Raw genomic sequence first — 18305 nt, forward strand, 5'->3', positions numbered from 1 at the left:
CAACTAACCTTTCACCTCTGCCTGCACCAGACTCAGCCCTAGCTAAACTATGATAAATATGATAAAACCATGGCAACAGGAAAAAAAGCTTTAATTAAATGTTATCTTTCTGAGCTTTCATTTTTTTCCTCACACTCCAATGTGTTGAGCCTGCTTTATCATTTGTTTGTTTATAGTAAAATATAAATAGAGAGCTATTTTAGAATAGTTTGGGAAAAAGGACTTAAACAAGCTAGAGTAGTCTAGTCTATTGTTGGTTTCATAATGAATTTAGTTATTTTCATCAGATTGGAGTTGATGTTTTTGTAAAGTTATAATTGATGTTTTTGTTAAGTTGAAAGTAATGTTGTCATCAAGTTGATGTTGTCATGTCACTTCTCATCAGGTTGTGTCACAAGCTGGGGCATTATCAAGTGTTGATCCCAAACGAGTTGAGTTGTGTTTAAAACAGGTAAATTACATTAGTACTTTCTCCCAAAGTCTTGTTTGTTTTCAATAGATAGTGATTAAAATAGGCATACAGGTGTTCTTGCTTATTTCATCTTTCTAAAATTTTACTTTTTTTTTATTGTTATCATTGCGCAGTTGTTAAATTCTACTTAGATTTAGAAAATATTTTGTATAAATACTTTTTCCAGAAATGTTTCGTATAAAGTTATGAAAACTTTGAATATGCTTTTTTTTTTAGATATGTGTTTCATATAAAGTTCTAAAAACTATTTTTTTTTTCAGATATCTGTTTCATATGAGGTTATAAAAACGAATCACAGTAAAGACAGCACACCACAAATTTCTCATTTACAGTCTTTGATACAGCTCTGTGGTAAGTCCATCAACCCCCCAACCCCCTCCCTCTAATATCTCCTCCCCCCCCAACTCCAACACCCTGGTTTGTGTTGACTTGGATGCCCACTTCACCCAGCCTCCATTAGAGGAACAAATGTTTGTTCCATTCTTCTATGACCTACCACCATATTTGTTCCATTGTGCTGTGATGTAGGCCTACCTCTATGTTTATGCAATAAAGCAGTCATGTTCAACTTTTATTGACAGTAGACTTAAAAAAAAATCTTAGTGGCTTTATAAAACAGGGGAAGTAACTTGATGATATGCCAGGTGCAATTTGCCTAGTTTATCTAAGGAATTTTTTTTTATCAACAGGGGAGCTAAATGATCAAGATGCAGCTAAACTTGAGATTAAAGTTGTTAGATATGTAAGTGGTCTCCCTTTTTGCTTCTTTACTTTGTTAAAATCTGCCTGTCTTGACTTCTCTCCCCTGTTTTCTCTGGTATTTTTATATCTTTACTGCTTAGATTTTATCTATTGAAATCCAGACAGATTTAACTTGTGTACTGCATATAAAAAGTGCTTGTCTTCTTTTTCAAAAATATCGACAGACAAAGGCTATGAAAATTTTTAATATACAAGCAGTTTGTTTTACAAGTATATAAATAGATATGCATTGTAAGACTGTTACGTTCATGACTAGAAAAGTTTTTTTTTTTTACAGCTTCAACTGCACACCCAAGCAGAGAGTGGTTTTTTACTGCTGGTCGTACCAGAGACTCAGATGCTCTTCTGTCAAGTAAGTTTAGGAAAGACCTGTGTTAGTTTACAATGGGTATGTTTGTCTGATTGGGGATAATGGCTTGTTTGTTGATACAGGGCGGGCTAGGGGCTATTTATAGCACAGCCCAGTACTAGCGGCATTAGGGGTTTACACAGTTAAAAAACAGAAACAAATTTAAGTTCAAAGGTCAGATTAATCTTAGCATTTGTAGACACATGCTTACTACTATATGGGGAATGGCATGGTCGATTGATAGGGCTTATGATTTATAACTCAAAAGTCTAGTTCGGATCCCGGTCTTGAGTTTGTATGATGCCCATGAGTCCAATAAACTCTGATGGGTACCTGATTCACATAAGGGAAAGTAAAATGCTGACGACACTATCCCCTCGTATGCACAGGTAATTGAAATAGATGAACTCTACTTTATCTGCCCCATATGTCTTTGGTATGAATGGGAAAAGATAAGATGACTCTTGCATAAGGTTAAAAAAAAGATTGATTACTTTAATTAAGCTCTCACAAATGTTTAGGAAAATTAAAACTTTGTATGGCCCTAGTTTTATTTCTTTTAAAACGTTGGTATATTTGGCTGTTAAAAAAACCGAGTAGGACATACAGGTTTTTTTCTTAATATTTTGCTGTTTGGGACAGGGTTCGGGTAAAAATAAAAGTAACTTAATAGCTTTAATATTCACTAAGTAATTTGCACTTTAATAAGTTATGACAAAGTATGTTTATTTAATGTGGTGGCTTAAGAGGTACTGGTGCGTTTTAGTGCCCTTGATTCTGCCTATCGATCCGATGCCCTAATAGGGATGGCACATGAATGGGCACCAGATTTGAATAGCCGCAGTGCAGCCTAACGAGCTGGCTGTACCATCACGGGCTGCACAAGTGCAAGAATAAATAAACTATTAGTGCCGCAGAGTAAACATCGTTTGATTAGTTTAATTTGAGGATTTGTAGTCTCGTTGCCATGGCAACCAGGGGGAAAACAGTTTTTATTCATTGTGTTGTTTTTTTTTTTTTTTTTTTTTTTTTTTTTTTTTGAAAAGAAGCGGGGAAATTTCCATGACCAGCAATCAATATTTTCTGATGGGGATACAAAAAAAAAAATGTTAACCCTTTTCAAATAATTAATCCAAACCATCCAAGCAATAACCCTAATGAGGTCAGTAAGGGAAATAATCTAATCTGGGCTGTGTTTTTCTTTACCTCCCATTTCAATGTTGATGTTTTCTGGGGAGGGTTTTTCATTTTTCTACTGTTAAACATGATTAGAAAGATGTTTTATGGCCAGCTTCATACATATTTGATTGAGTTGAGCTGGGCTAGTAGAAATCAGTGGGTTTGTTGATTTCTGTGTAGCCTGAGTGCATGTGTGCTAGTTTTATATATAAACCTATATATATATATATATATATATATATATATATATATATATATATATATATATATATATATATATATATATATATATATAATATTAAACACAATGCACACATCCAGTGCCACCTTAGAATTAAAATTTCATATATCAAGTTTTTCAAGTCATTAATATTATATGTACTGCTATTGACTTGTAATTAGTGGGTGTTGCTTTGTTAGGTAATTGTCCAATAACAGATACCTTATATAAGGTTTAGTCTTGTAGGGGGCAGGTTAAGGAGCTGTCTGCTCTGATAGATTGGAATATTTTTATTATATCTTGCACTATCTTGATATTTGCTGAAGTCAATCATTTTGTCATAGACACATTGTTCAATCCATTTTATGTTCCCCAAAGACATTCCAGGTACCCATTAGAGCTGAGTTGTTCCCCAAAGACATTCCAGGTACCCATTAGAGCTGAGTTGTTCCCCAAAGACATTCCAGGTACCCATTAGAGCTGAGTTGTTCCCCAAAGACATTCCAGGTACCCATTAGAGCTGAGTGGGCTCAGGGACATTTTATCAAAACCTAGATAAACCCAAAATTACAATAGGTGGCTGCCTTAATGAAAACCTTTTTCAATATCTAACTTCTGCCAGATACACATTAGAGCTGAGTTGGCTCTAGGGCATTATATCTTTTGTAAAAGTGTAACCCTTCAAAAATTTGTATGCCGATAGTTAACTACCAGTTTTTTTTTTAAATTTGTATCTTAGGCTGTTGGTGACACAGTATTACAAGAAGAAGTGCGGTTTGCTGTAAGTTTTTAAACTACTCTTGATTTACTTTTTTCCTTGATAAAAGATTATATGAACTTAACCTTTTGAAGTTTGTCAAGAGAAAAGATGAATAATAATAGTTTTTTTTTAATTTCCTTGTTGCGGAGAGTGATTGGATTATTTTCTTCTGTGTTTTTTAGGGTCCATCCAGTTGTTTTGGCAAGGCATTAGAGAGCAAACAGCCTCTGACATTAGCAGATATACCAGTGGTGAGTGAACTAGATGCAGGACTAGAACTACATAAACAAGCACTAAGTTGTTTTTTTTCTTCAGTGACTAAATCTATCTAAACTAGCACTACAACTATGTATTTTCTTTAACCCTTCGGAACCTTAGCTCCAGAGCTAAAATCCCCATGCCCATGAGCTCCTAATTTAAATGTATACATAACAGACTCAATATAAAAAAATAAAGACCACGGATATAACAACAAAATTAATTTTATCATTTTAATTAACATTTTTACATGAATTATTGCCAATACTTGGAATTAGTATGTCGATCATCCATGGAAGTAGCCCCTTCTTTCAGACTAAGGTAGGTGTAGACATAGGGAGAATGCCGACATGTGGATTTTAAAATGATAAACGTGTCAGGTACTTACCACGAGTCGAACAATACTAGTTAAAAAATTTTTTAACTTCGCATTTTTATGTATGAACTGTCAATCTGAGGTAAGGTGTCTAATACCACTTTATCTTACCTTATATAAGTTAACAAACTAAGATTTCTTAATAGACCATTACATTAAATTGCTTGGATGGATGAAAACATTTTCAAGACATATTAATGTAACAAATATTTTTGTGATGTTGACAAATATTTTTGTGATGTTGACAAATATTTTCGTGATGTTAACAAATATTTTTGCGATGTTGACAAATATTTTTGTGATGTTGACAAATATTTTAGTGATGTTGACAAACGATTTTGTGATGTTGACAAATATTTTAGTGATGTTGACAAATATTTTAGTGATGTTGACAAATATTTTTGTGATGTTGACAAATATTTTTGTGATGTTGACAAATATTTTTGTGATGTTGACAAATATTTTAGTGATGTTGACAAAAATTTTAGTGATGTTGACAAATATTTTAGTGATGTTGACAAATATTTTAGTGATGTTGACAAATATTTTAGTGATGTTGACAAATATTATTGTGATGTTGACAAAAAAATTTGTGATGTTGACAAATATTTTTTTGATGTTGACAAATATTTTTTTGATGTTGACAAATATTTTAGTGATGTTGACAAATATTTTTGTGATGTCGACAAATATTTTAGTGATGTTGACAAATATTTTTGTGATGTTAACAAATATTCTAGTGATGTTGACAAATATTTTAGTGATGTTGACAAATATTTTAGTGATGTTGACAAATATTTTAGTGATGTTGACAAAAAAAATTGTGATGTTGACAAATATTTTTGTGATGTTGACAAAAAAAATTGTGATGTTGACAAATATTTTTGTGATGTTGACAAATATTTTAGTGATGTTGACACATATTTTTGTGATGTTGACAAATATTTTTGTGATGTCGACAAATATATTTCCATCTATCAGGATCGGAGATGTGAGGTTGAGAAAATCATCAGGAGACAGGTGTACTCACTTCTGTGTGTGCCTGTGGGCTTGAGTGAGAGCAAAGATCTCCTAGCCTTAGCTTGTGTTGTCAACAAGCAGAATCATGAAGAGTAAGTCTGGAACCAAGTTCTAATCACTGCCCCACTCTGTAGGTTGTGCAGGGTTTTAGAAAATAGCTCTACCCACAACAATAATGGTTTTTAGAAGTCTCACCACAATAGTAAAGTTTAGTAAAGTCTAGTACAAGTTTAACTAGGCTCACATAGATATTGTTTTAACTTTTATGGGTTGGATAGGGTTAACCCTGTGTTTTATTTCAGGTTTAAACAGGCTGACAGATGTCATCTTTACATTTTTGGGTTGGATAGGGTTAACCCTTTGTCCTATCTGTTTCAGGTTTAACTTGGCTGACGTAGATGTTGTCTTACATTTTTGGGTAGGATGGGGTTAACCTTGTGTCCTATCTGTTTCAGGTTTAACCAGGCTGACATAGATGTTGTCTTACATTTTTGGGTAGGATGGGGTTAACCCTGTGTCCTATCTGTTTCAGGTTTAACCAGGCTGACATAGATGTTGTCTTACATTTTTGGGTTGGATGGGGTTAACCTTGTGTCCTATCTGTTTCAGGTTTAACCAGGCTGACATAGATGTTGTCTTACATTTTTGGGTAGGATGGGGTTAACCCTGTGTCCTATCTGTTTCAGGTTTAACCAGGCTGACATAGATGTTGTCTTACATTTTTGGGTAGGATGGGGTTAACCCTGTGTCCTATCTATTTCAGGTTTAACCAGGCTGACATAGATGTTGTCTTACATTTTTGGGTAGGATGGGGTTAACCCTGTGTCCTATCTATTTCAGGTTTAACCAGGCTGACATAGATGTTGTCTTACATTTTTGGGTAGGATGGGGTTAACCCTGTGTCCTGTCTGTTTCAGGTTTAACCAGGCTGACATAGATGTTGTCTTACATTTTTGGGTAGGATGGGGTTAACCCTGTGTCCTATCTATTTCAGGTTTAACCAGGCTGACATAGATGTTGTCTTACATTTTTGGGTAGGATGGGGTTAACCCTGTGTCCTGTCTGTTTCAGGTTTAACCAGGCTGACATAGATGTTGTCTTACAGTGCTTCAAGTACACTGCTACTGTCCTCACCAGCACACTCGCCTTCCAGAATGAGCGCAAGTTAAAAAACCAGACCCAGGTCTCTTAGTTTTTACATCTGTTCTATCTTTGAGTGATGGTTTAAGATGCAGGATTTGGGTAGTAGCTCTTGATTGCCAACTTGCTAGTCTTAAGTTAGATCTCAGACTTGGTTCTCAAGTACATCCCCAAGTCCATCTAGCTGTGATGGGTACCTCACTCGTGTTAAGGAAAGTAAAGGCGGTTGAACATAGTGCTGACCATAACATCTCTTCCTATACAGTAGTCAAGTATCAGATGCTTTACTTTACCCGCCCTATGGATTACCACACTCCAACAGGGTTTGATTGTTTAAGCTCAATACAAGAATCTTAAAATAAATTAAGAAAGTTTTTCTGATTCTATTAAAAGTTGAACTCACTTAGCTGTATCTTAACACAGCGTTTTACAATTGCGACACGAATACTATACATTACAAAAAAAGCGAAAAGTTAATTTTATATAAAAATACTTTTCCCATGGAACAGTATACTTGTTGCTTTTTTTTTCTAGACATGTATAGTCTACATGTAGTAAGTGTAAACCCTGTTTAATATATAAACACTGTATCATAATTCAAGTTGAGTTCTTGCGAAATTATTTTATTTTCCTGTGTTGACCCATCTGTTAATTCTTACAGGCTCTGTTGTTAGTAGCAAGAAAACTGTTTACAAGATTAGGTGAGTCTGATCTTTAGCGCATGATACATTGAGATTCTCATTCCCTAACTCTCACCCGCTTGCTTTTACATTTTTTTGCAATAGCCAGTATTAGATTTTTTTCCCCCTTACTTCCAACATCTGGCTTTGAAATGTGATGGTCCTTCTATTTACACGGGGTCCTCAACTTTTATACTGTTAGAGTAGTTTATTTTACAGGTTCCCCAGCATAGATATGTATGGCTGTTTTATCTAAAATCTAGAAAGTTTAAGCAACATTATGTCCAACTTGTCTAGAAAGTCTATGTTGTCTAACATATGTAGAAAGGTAGAGGTAGAAAGTGTGTTGTCCAACATAAATTACAAGTCTGTCCAACATAGAAATTCTGTCTTACATAGAATGTCTGTCCAATATAGAAAGTCTCTTCAGTATAGAAAGTCTGTCCAACCTTAAGTCTGTCCAACAAAGAAAGTCTGTCCAACTTAGAAAGTCTGTCCAACAAAGAAAGTCTATCCCACATAGCTAGAAAGTATGTCCAACTGTGTATTCTGTCCCTCAATAACTTTTAGATGAAGAGATGAAAGGTAGTGTGAGAAATGCAGCGGAAACCTGCGACTGTGGAGCATATCCACAAGAAGCCAACGCTTCAGACAGGATCATCCAGCAGTCTGGAAGGAGTAGAGCTGTGGATAAAACCTCCTGTGCTGGTAGAGTGGATTTAACATCCTGCACATGCAGGGCGGGCAACACAGAGTCTCACAGCTGTCTGAGACACTTGCAGGCGGCAGAGAGACTTTGCCCAGCTGCTTCCTTCCAAGGTTTGAACCATCTCTTCCATGGAGACGCCAGCAACATGGTAGTTGTTCTGCCACTGTCTGCGCTACACTGTTATCCGTGTGAGCTGGCAAAATCTTCGTCTCCTGATGAGGTTCTTTCAGAATCAGACTCCCAGAGTTCAGATGACTACACAACGCCAAACAGCTCACCTCCAAAGTTTGCCATTTTTGAGGATCAGGAATGTGATCTTAACTTGGGTAGGCAAAAAAAAACAGGTTATAAGGCACGGAGTGACTCACCATCTGAATGTAGTTGGAAGAGGCACAGAAGACAGAACTCAACTCCGAAAGTGGGGAAGGAGAAGAGTTTTCAACACTGCCACTTTGGGGACATGTCATCCATACAGGGACACGTCACAGCTCATGCCACGAGTGAGAAGCTGCAACCAAGCCCTGCGCCAGCCTCAAGCTTAGAGTTCACCAGGTATTTTTTCAACAACCTCTGCCAGTTCCAAGGCTTGTTTGATGAAACAGTGCTGCCAGAGACCTCAAGGCTACCTGGCGCCAGAGATCCTGTGCTGTTAACAGATATAATCGCAGCTGCGGGAAGCCAGGAGATGAAAGATTTGTTTGTGGACGCCCGCGTTGAAAGTTATTATCTTAGCAGCCAGTCTCCCGACCCAACTCAGGTGAAGTTGTGTGATGAAAAAACACAGTCAGCTAAGATACCATTTCATGGGTGTGACAGAAACGAGTCCCATAATCCAACAGGACGCAGCCCTCCAGTGAAAACCAAAAAGTCAAAGAGTTCAAGCCCCCGTGTGGCTCCAGCCACACCTCCGAACTTGACCAGCCGAGCCTCCCACCACTCCGCCCTCACTCGCAGCCCCGTCGACATCTTCACTTACTCCTCAAGCAACAAAGCAGAAACCAGGATGAGCTACTCAGCAAATTCAAACACCAGGAGCACGAAGGTTGATCGAAGCCCTAAAATTAGATCCAAGCCTAGTTTTCAGGCGGCGCCAAAAAAGTTTTGTCTGGATTCAGATTCCTTTCATTCACTCCCTGACATCTGCGAGGAGATGCTGGAGACCCAACCCACCGTTGTTGACGAGCAGGTGGGATACAGATATCAGTGGCACTCAGAGGAGCATGAACTCAGCTCCAACATATCAGATCTCCAGGCATCCGGGCTCATTGATGACCCCGGTGTTGGCAGTAGGCTTAAGGAAAGGGACGACCCCTTTGAACAGAGCCAGGCTGAATACATACTGGATGGAGAATTTTCCATCATGTGGAATGACAGTTTGTTGAACTTGAGTGCGGAATCTGTCGGTCAAGGTGAGCAATATCTGGATAACAATCAGGGGTCTAGAGGTCAAGGACATGAGACCAGTAGGAAGCCGAAACCCTGCAGCACAAAACCCTGTGACGTCACACGTCCATACGTCCATGACGTCACAAACAAGATGTCATGTTCGAGAGCTCATCAGCCAGCCGGGGCAATTAGTCATCTGGTACAAAGTTCGTTTCTAGGTGCGGACGGTGTCTGCGATGCCACAAACACAAATCCCAAGGTGACATCCTCAGTATACAGCATGGAGAGCACAGCCGAGCTGACAGTTGACACTGTCTACAGCAATTCTGATGTATTCGACTTGGCACTTGAATCACTAGACTCGGAGATGAAGAATATTTGTGCTGACGACAGCGTTGGCTACAGCTCCTCCACTATCTCGTGTCCGGCCTCCAGTCAGACCACCACCACCAGATCTTTACTCTCATCGGCGGCATCTGCGGAATGTAAGTCCAGTCGCTCCACACAACTGCTGACCTCTTTTCTTAGGTTAACCAAGCTGGATCAGCTCTTCACAAAACCTTATCAAGAGAAGAGTCGAAAGATTGAAAAAAACGTTGAGCAGACATTGAATAGTCGGCGCCATGTTGGGCTGGCGGTAGATGAGGAAGATTTGGGCGGAATAGGTCACTGCCATGCTGGTCAGGTTGTGGACGAGGCAGAATTAGCCAGAACCTTTCAACGCCACGTAGGGCAGGTTGTGGATGAGAGGGATTTAGGTGGGACTAATTACTGCAATGCTGGTCAGTTTGTGGACGAAGCAGATTTAGCCAGAACTTTTCAGCGCGACGTGGGGCAGGTAGTGGACGAGGCAGATTTGGTAGGGACTGGTCGCTTGCATGCTGGTCTGGTTGTGGACGAGCATGCGGCAGAAGCTGGGGACTCGGAGATACCCTGGAGGACAAAAGACGAGGCGGTGGGTTCCATGATGCCAGATAAGCAATGTCTGGTGCCGCCTCACCACTTGGCCTGTGGCATTGGTCCATCACCTGTGGTGCATCACGTTAACCCGAGCAACATCAAATCCTCAAGCCCGAGGATGGGGTCAAAGATGAACGAGTGTAAAAGTGCTGATTTGGAAGTCATTGAAGAGTTGGATCATTGTAGCCTTGAGTTTACTGAACTTTGCAACAACAAGCATAAAATAGCTACAGAATCGCAGGACATTTTTGTTTTCAACCTTCAAGTATCTACCACATCTCAGCAGGTAGATAATCCATTTGATGATGAAACAGATGATTCCAAGGATTATCAAGCTGCTCACGAAGTGGACAAACTGTTTCCAGTTTCCAGTCTAAACGTCAGTGAAAGAAATGAAACAGATGACAATGAGGGTGAAATTGATGAATCAGAAGATAATACTGATAAATCAGATGTTCATGAAGTTGATAAAACAGAATTTGATAAATTGAATGAATCACAAGGTTTTCAAGTTTTAAATATGTCAACAGATGAATCAGATGTTAGTAAATTTAATGAAATTGATGTTGATAAAACTGATTATGTCGAAACTATTGTTAAAATGAATGAGCCAGATGATTATCCAGTCGGAGACAAAAATACCAAACCAGAAGATGATAATAAAATGGATGATTCAGAAGACAATAAAACAGATACTTTAGAAAATGTTGATAACACTGATAAATCAAATGATGTTGATAGAACTTATAAATCAGATGCTGTTGATAAAGTCAATAAATCAGATGCAATTTATAAAACTGAAAAATTGTATCAAGTTGATAAAACTGAAAAATTACATAAAAATGATAAATCAGGCGCTGTTGATAAAACTGATAAATTATATAAAGGTGATAAAACTGATAGATCAGATTCTGTTGATAAAATTGATAAATCAGATGCTGTTGATAACACTGATAGATCAGATGCTGTTGATAATACTGATAAATCAGAAGCTGTTGATAAAACTGATAAATCAGATGCTGTTGATAAAACTGATAAATCAGATGCTGTTGATAAAAATGATAAATCAGATGCCCTTGCTATAACTGATAAATCAGATGCCCTTGATATAACTGATAAATCAGATGCTGTTGATATAACTAATCAATTATATAAAATTGATAAAACTTATAGAATAAATTCTGTTGATACAATTGATAAGTCAGATGCTGTTGATAAAACTAATAGATCAGATGCTGTTTGTAAAGCTCATAAATCTATTGCTGTTAGAAAAATTCATAAATCAAATGCTGTCAATAAAACTAATAAATTATGTAATGTTGATAAATCAGATTCTGTTGATAAAATTGATAAATCAGATGCTGTTGATAAAACTGATAGATCAGATGCTGCTGATATAACAGATACATCAGAAACTATTGATAAAACTGATAGATCAGATGCTGGTGATAAAATTGATAAATCAGATGCTGGTGATAAAATTGATAAATTATATAAAGTTGATAAAACTGATAGATCAGATTCTGTTGATAAAATTGATAAATCAGATGCTGTTGATAAAACTGACAAATCAGATGCTGTTGATAAAACTGATAAATCAGATGCTGTTGATAAAACTGATAAATCAGATGCTGTTGATAAAACTTACAGATTATATGCTGTTGATGAAACTGATAAATCAGATGCTGTTGATAAAATTGATAAATCAGATGCTGTTGATGAAACTGATAGATCAGATTCTGTTGATAAAATTGATAAATCAGATGCTGTTGATAAAAATGATAAATCAGATGCTGTTGATGAAATTGATAGATCAGATTCTGTTGATAAAATTGATAAATCAGATGCTGTTGATAAGACTGATAGATCAGATGCTGTTGATAAAATAAATCTGTCAAAAAATATTCAAGTTGTAAACGTAACTGATAAATCAAAAGATGTTAAAAAATCTGATAAATTCATCAATGACAAAAAAACATATGGATCCGATGTTGATAAAATAGATGAGTCAAAAGATAATCAAGTTGCACATAAAACTAATAAATTAGAGGATATCAAAGTGCTTAAAGGGGCAGGAAAAGTAGAGATAAAAAACATTATGCAAGATCAAGAAACAGATGAATCAGAAATAGATCAATTTGAGGCGCTGAAATTAGAAATAATGAAAGGCTCTGAAGTAGAGAAGACAGAGTCACTGAAACGATTAAAAAAGGTTGAATTTGAGGTTTTGCAAGATCCAAGAAAAACTGAATTAGAAAACATAATACCTGGTCTAGAAGCTGCAGTAATGGAAGCTCGAGAGAAAAATGAATTAGAAAATATGTTAGAAGACCTAGACACAAACGAACTTGTGGGTTCAGATGAGGATGAATCACAGGCTTTGTTAGGAGTTGTTGACGCTATATTTGAAGCTAACCATCTAGACACAGTTCAAAGTTTGTTTGATAATAGTACATTGGATTATGTATTAGAGGCTAGCTTAGGGAAAACTTCAAAAAAAATTCAGAAGTCAAATGAACAGTTTGGAAAGCAAACTTTTGACGAAGCGCAGTATAAAAAAGAAAATAGTTATTTAAATATCTACTACATGGTCGATTCAAGAGGACGAAAGGTTCAGTTAGAAAAAGAATGCAACAAGCTGGATGTTCAGTATTTGACAGAGATAGATGAAGTTGTTCAGTTTGGAAAGAAAATAAATGAACACAGTTTTCAATATGTGAAACATAATAAACCAGGTCTTTACTATGTGGAGGCAGATTTAGAAGAAGAAATTCAAGACGTCAGAGTAAATACAAGAGAAGAAATTCCAAACGTGGAAGTTAAAATTGAGCAAGGTGTTCAGTTCTTGGAAGATTCTACCGAGCAAGAATTTTTGGATGTAAAAGATACAACTGAACAAGAGTTCTTGGATGCTAAAGAAATCAGTGATGTGGATCTTGAGACCTTGGAAACAAATTGTGAACTTGAGTTTTTGGATGTTAAAGACAGTATTGAGCCTGAAACTTTAGATGAAACTGAGTTTGAGGATGTTAAAGATCTTACTGAGCGGGAGTTTCTTGATGTTAAAGAAATCAAAGAGCAAGAGTTTTTAGACGTAAAAGATTCCAGCGAAAATGATTCTAAGTATTTTGATGGAAATCAGGAAAGCGTGTTTTTAGATGTTGAAGAAATTAGTGAAAACAAATTTTTGGATATAAAAAAAACGAACAAACAAGATTTTTGTTTTGTTGGACGCGAAAAAAGCTTGAATAGATCCACTGATGAATTTGTGGCATCTGGCTCCTTAGATGAGAATGTATCTTGTTCTAATGTGATTGAGTGGCCTGATCAATTTCTGGCCCATGACGAGTCATGCTCTGAGCCAGATTTGAACGCACAGTTTGTGTCGGGTGTTTGTCGAGCAAGGAGAGCCATCTCTGAGCTGTCTGTTTTGGCAAATGAGCCACACAACTTAGACCCGAGTGGGTTGGACTTCGGCTCTTCCTTGAACTCGTCAGAAACTCAGCTCACAGAGGTTGTAGAACCTGACTTTAAATATGTCAGGAGTTTAATCAGTATGACGAAAAGGGAAAAAGAAAATTCTATTAAGAAGAGTTGGTCTGTTTGCAACTATTCCAGGCAGATATACTTAAGACGAAATCGAAGGAAAATTTGCGTGGGAGAATCCTCCATACCCCGGGGATTGGTTGGTGTGAGGTGGGGAAAGCTAAGGAGACAGCCAGCTGATGTAGCTATGTATTTGGACAGCGAGTGCTGTGTGTTGGGGTTCCAGAACGTCGACAGTACCAACAACTGTAGGGCTGATATTGACTCGGGACCCCAGGACGGTGAAAACCCCAGCCCTGTTGCCCTCATTGAAAACCTTCTGGATCAAGAGGAAGAGCAGATTGAGGGGGTAGCTCAGCCGATTGACGGGGTAGCTCAGCCGATTGAGGGGGTAGCTCAACAGATTGAGGGAGTAGCTCAACAGATTGAGGGGGTAGCTCAACAGATTGAGGGGGTAGCTCAGCTGATTTACGGGGTAGCTCAGCTGCCTGGGGCTGAGGGTGCTCACGCGCTAACTGACTCTGTGCCGTCTGAACAACCTGCTGATGGTGGATTGGATGCCCTGTCTGAGCCAATTGAAGCCCGTGAAGGCCAGTTAGTAGGGTCTATACCCTCTGGTGAAATTGTTGCCCAGTCTGAAGAGGTTGCTAGCAAATCATCAGACAATAGTAAAACCCATCTTGGCACCCCTGGCAGTCCATCAAAAGTGAGTGAAACCCATCTTCTATCCACAAGTCCATCTAAAGCTTCCAAAAGTCTTTTGGAAACAGCAGGAGAGTCTCATGAGGATGATGGCGATGATGAAGCCGTTGTTGAAGCAACTGATGAGGCAGTGAAAGAAGAGGTTACAGAGAACAGTGGTAGTGTGCTGGATGAAAAGAACTCAATATACGAGCACGGTACCCTCACGGATAGAGGTACCTTAACCTCTGAGCATGGCTTTGACCACGGAAAGGGTGAGTGCATTGAGCTGAGTCTTCTCTGTGATCTTTTTGAGAAACATGGGTGCTGCTGTTGCTGCAGTCAGAATGAAACAAGTGAGATGTCGTGCCCACGGAGCAACAGCCGTGATGAACGCAACTCAGGGTGTCAGTGCCACAAGGCTCGTCAGCATGAGGAGTGTCAGGATGACACTTTAAACACAACCGACGAGTGCGACAGAATGTGCTTGGATCAGGAAGACAACTCCTCTAGCTGGGCCATCACTGATGAATGTTATGAGGTCTCACCCCAGTATTCTGGGCACGTTGAGAATAAGTTGGATGACTCGGACGAGGAAAATCCTCATCTTCAGGAATGCTCTCAACAATGGGAAAGCTCCCAAAGCTATCAAGAGACGAGAGCACCAGGCTGCCAAAGATGTGTTTCTTTTTCCTGCGCCAGCGATTGTCCTAGAGTAGAGTGCCCCAGCCCCAAGACGGTCTGCAGGGGCGTTAAACCTATTCTTAAATCCAGATCCAGAGATTCATCACTCTCTGGATCCAGAGAGGCATCATTCTCTGCATCTAGAGAGGCATCACTCTCTGGGGCATGCAACCCTCAAAGGGCTCCATCGAGATGCAGCAATCTGTGTGAGGAGTTTGAGAAGGAGCACGAGGCATACAAGAGAAAGATGCAGAGTATGCAGCAGTCGTTCCAGTCTGGTAGGAGAAGTCCCTGCCAGCATAATGTTGAGCACTGCCCTCAAGGTGGGTGCTCCCACACTAGGCAGCAGTCTAACAACAGCAATACCAGCTGCCAGAGCTTGTGGCTGATGGCGTCCCCAGGTGACATGGCGATGCTAGGCCACATGACGTCAGCTGGACATATAGCAGGTGACATTGCACTAATAGACCCCATGACATCAGTTGGTCATATGTTGGGAGACATGGCATCTCAAGATGTCATGGCATCTCAAGATATCATGGCATTTCAAAATCACATAGTATCTGAAGTATCATCAGGACCCATGACATCAGCTGGTCAAATGGCAGGAGACATGGCATCTCAAGATGTCATGGCATTTCAAACTCACATAGTATCTGAACTATCATCAGAGCCCGTGACGCCCCCAGTCCATGTGACATCAATTTTTGTATGTGGGCAGGATGGCAAATTCATGGACTTTGAGACTCCTTCAGAGCCTGCTTCTATAGCATCAGATCATGAAGTTTCCATAGAGGAAGATGTTGAGTCCGCCACCAACTGGCGTGCACAGAACCTTCATGGTGGGATAGACGAGCATCTCATCCTGTCTGAGCAAGAAGAACCTGAGATGTCTGAGATATCTGAGCAAGAGGAACCTGAGGTACCTAGTTCAGGTCTAAACCAAATTTCTGGCACCATATACAGCGAGGACTTCAGGTCAAGAGATGTTGATGTGGTGACAGATTTTACAGGTTTTGGATCAAATGTCATGATATGTGATGTAGACTGGGTTCAAGAAAATTTGCAGAATGTTTCAGAGACATTTGAAGAGAATGTGAAGAATATTTCAGACAATGCTGAAGAGAATGTGCAAAATATTTCAGAAAATGCTGAAAAAGATGAGCAGAATATTTCAGACAATGCTGAAGAGAATGTGAAGAATATTTCAGCCAATGCTGAAAAAGATGAGCAGAATATTTCAGACAATGCTGAAGAAAATGCGCTGAATATTTCAGACATTACTGAAGAGAATGTGCTGAATATTTTAGACAATTCTGAAGAAGATGAACAGAATATTTCAGACAATGTTGAAGAGAATGTGCAGAATATTTCAGACAATGTTGAAGAAAATGAGCAGAATATTTCAGACAATTTTGAAGAGAATGTGCTGAATATTGCAGACAATGCTGAAGAGAATGTGCTGAATATTTTAGACAATGCTGAAGAAAATGAGCAGAATATTTCAGACAATTTTGAAGAGAATGTGCTGAATATTTCAGACAATGCTGAAGAGAATGTGCTCCATATTTTAGACAATTCTGAAGAAAATGTGCTGAATATTTCAGACAATACTGAAGAAGATGAACAGAATATTTCACACAATGCTGAAGAGAATGTGCTCCATATTTTATACAATTCTGAAGAGAATGTGCTGAATATTTCAGACAATGCTGAAGAGAATGTGCTGAATATTTTAGACAATGCTGAAGAAAATGTGCTGAATATTTCAGACAATGTTGGCGAAGATGAACAGAATATTTCAGACAATTCTGAAGAAAATGTGCTGAATATTTCAGACAATACTGAAGAAGATGAACAGAATATTTCAGACAATGCTGAAGAGAATGTGCTCCATATTTTAGACAATTCTGAAGAAAATGTGTTGAATATTTCAGACAATACTGAAGAAGATGAACAGAATATTTCACACAATGCTGAAGAGAATGTGCTCCATATTTTAGACAATTCTGAAGAGAATGTGCTGAATATTTCAGACAATGCTGAAGAGAATGTGTTTCGTATTTTAGACAATGCTGAAGAAGATGAACAGAATATTTCAGACAATGTTGGCGAAGATGAACAGAATATTTCAGACAATGCTGAAGAAAATGTGCTCCATATTTTAGACAATTCTGAAGAGAATGTGCTGAATATTTTAGACAATGTTGTTGAAGATGAACAGAATATTTCAGACAATGCTGAAGAGAATGTGCTCTATATTTCAGACAATGCTGAAGAGAATGTGCTGAATAATTCAGACAATGTTGAAGAGAATGTGCTCCATATTTCAGACATTGCTGAAGAGAATATGCAGAATATTTCAGACAATGCTGAAGAAGATGAACAGAATATTTCAGACAATGCTGAAGAAGATGAACAGAATATTTCAGACAATGCTGAAGAGAATGTGCTCTTTATTTTAGACAATGCTGAAGAGAATGTGCAGGATATTTCAGGCAATGCTGAAGAAGATGAACAGAATATTTCAGACAATGCTGAAGAGAATGTGCTGAATATTTCAGACTATGAAGAAGATGTGCAGAATGTCTCATACGTTATTGAAGGAAATCCACAGCCTGTTTCACTGCACAAAGCAGAATTTGATGCTGCTGTCCATGTTTTGATTGAACAGTTGGCAGATGCTGGAACACAATGGAACACTTTAGCAGAACCTTCTGATGCTTTGACATCAGAATCTTCAGATTTTCTCTCAGATGCTACTTCAGCAGGACATCCAAATGCTCTAACTACAGGACATTCAGATGCACTAACTGCAGAACATCCAGATGCTACATCAGCAGAACATCCAGATGCTTTATCAGTAGAACTTTTAGATGCGCTATCAGCAGAATATCCAGATGCACTATCAGCAGAACATCCAGATGCACTATCAGCAGAATATCCAGATGCCTTATCAGCAGAATATCCAGATGCACTATCAGCAGAACATCCAGATGCACTATCAGCAGAACATCCAGATGCACTATCAGCAGAACATCCAGATGCGCTATCAGCAGAACATCCAGATGCACTATCAGCAGAACATCCAGACGCTCTATCTGCAGAACATCCAGGTGCACT

At 38.4% G+C, this 18305-nt stretch overlaps 1 protein-coding gene across 2 annotated transcripts in view; it reads left to right on the forward strand.

Annotated features, from left to right (window-relative positions):
• The window catches only part of LOC131957839 (cGMP-dependent 3',5'-cyclic phosphodiesterase), an 85248-nt gene that overhangs the window by 21805 nt on the left and 45138 nt on the right, over positions 1-18305 (forward strand). For both annotated transcript variants that reach the window (XM_059322643.1, XM_059322644.1), the window contains exons 5-13: positions 386-451; positions 733-823; positions 1162-1214; positions 1512-1586; positions 3722-3763; positions 3925-3993; positions 5358-5488; positions 6468-6579; positions 7198-7237. In XM_059322643.1, coding sequence (XP_059178626.1) covers positions 386-451; positions 733-823; positions 1162-1214; positions 1512-1586; positions 3722-3763; positions 3925-3993; positions 5358-5488; positions 6468-6579; positions 7198-7237 — 679 coding nt within the window. The remainder of the gene's footprint in view (positions 1-385; positions 452-732; positions 824-1161; positions 1215-1511; positions 1587-3721; positions 3764-3924; positions 3994-5357; positions 5489-6467; positions 6580-7197; positions 7238-18305) is intronic.

The sequence above is a fragment of the Physella acuta genome, unplaced genomic scaffold, assembly GCF_028476545.2.
Source record: "Physella acuta isolate Inbredline_101_S28 unplaced genomic scaffold, ASM2847654v3 ptg001271l, whole genome shotgun sequence".
NCBI classification, from domain to species: Eukaryota; Metazoa; Mollusca; class Gastropoda; family Physidae; genus Physella; species Physella acuta.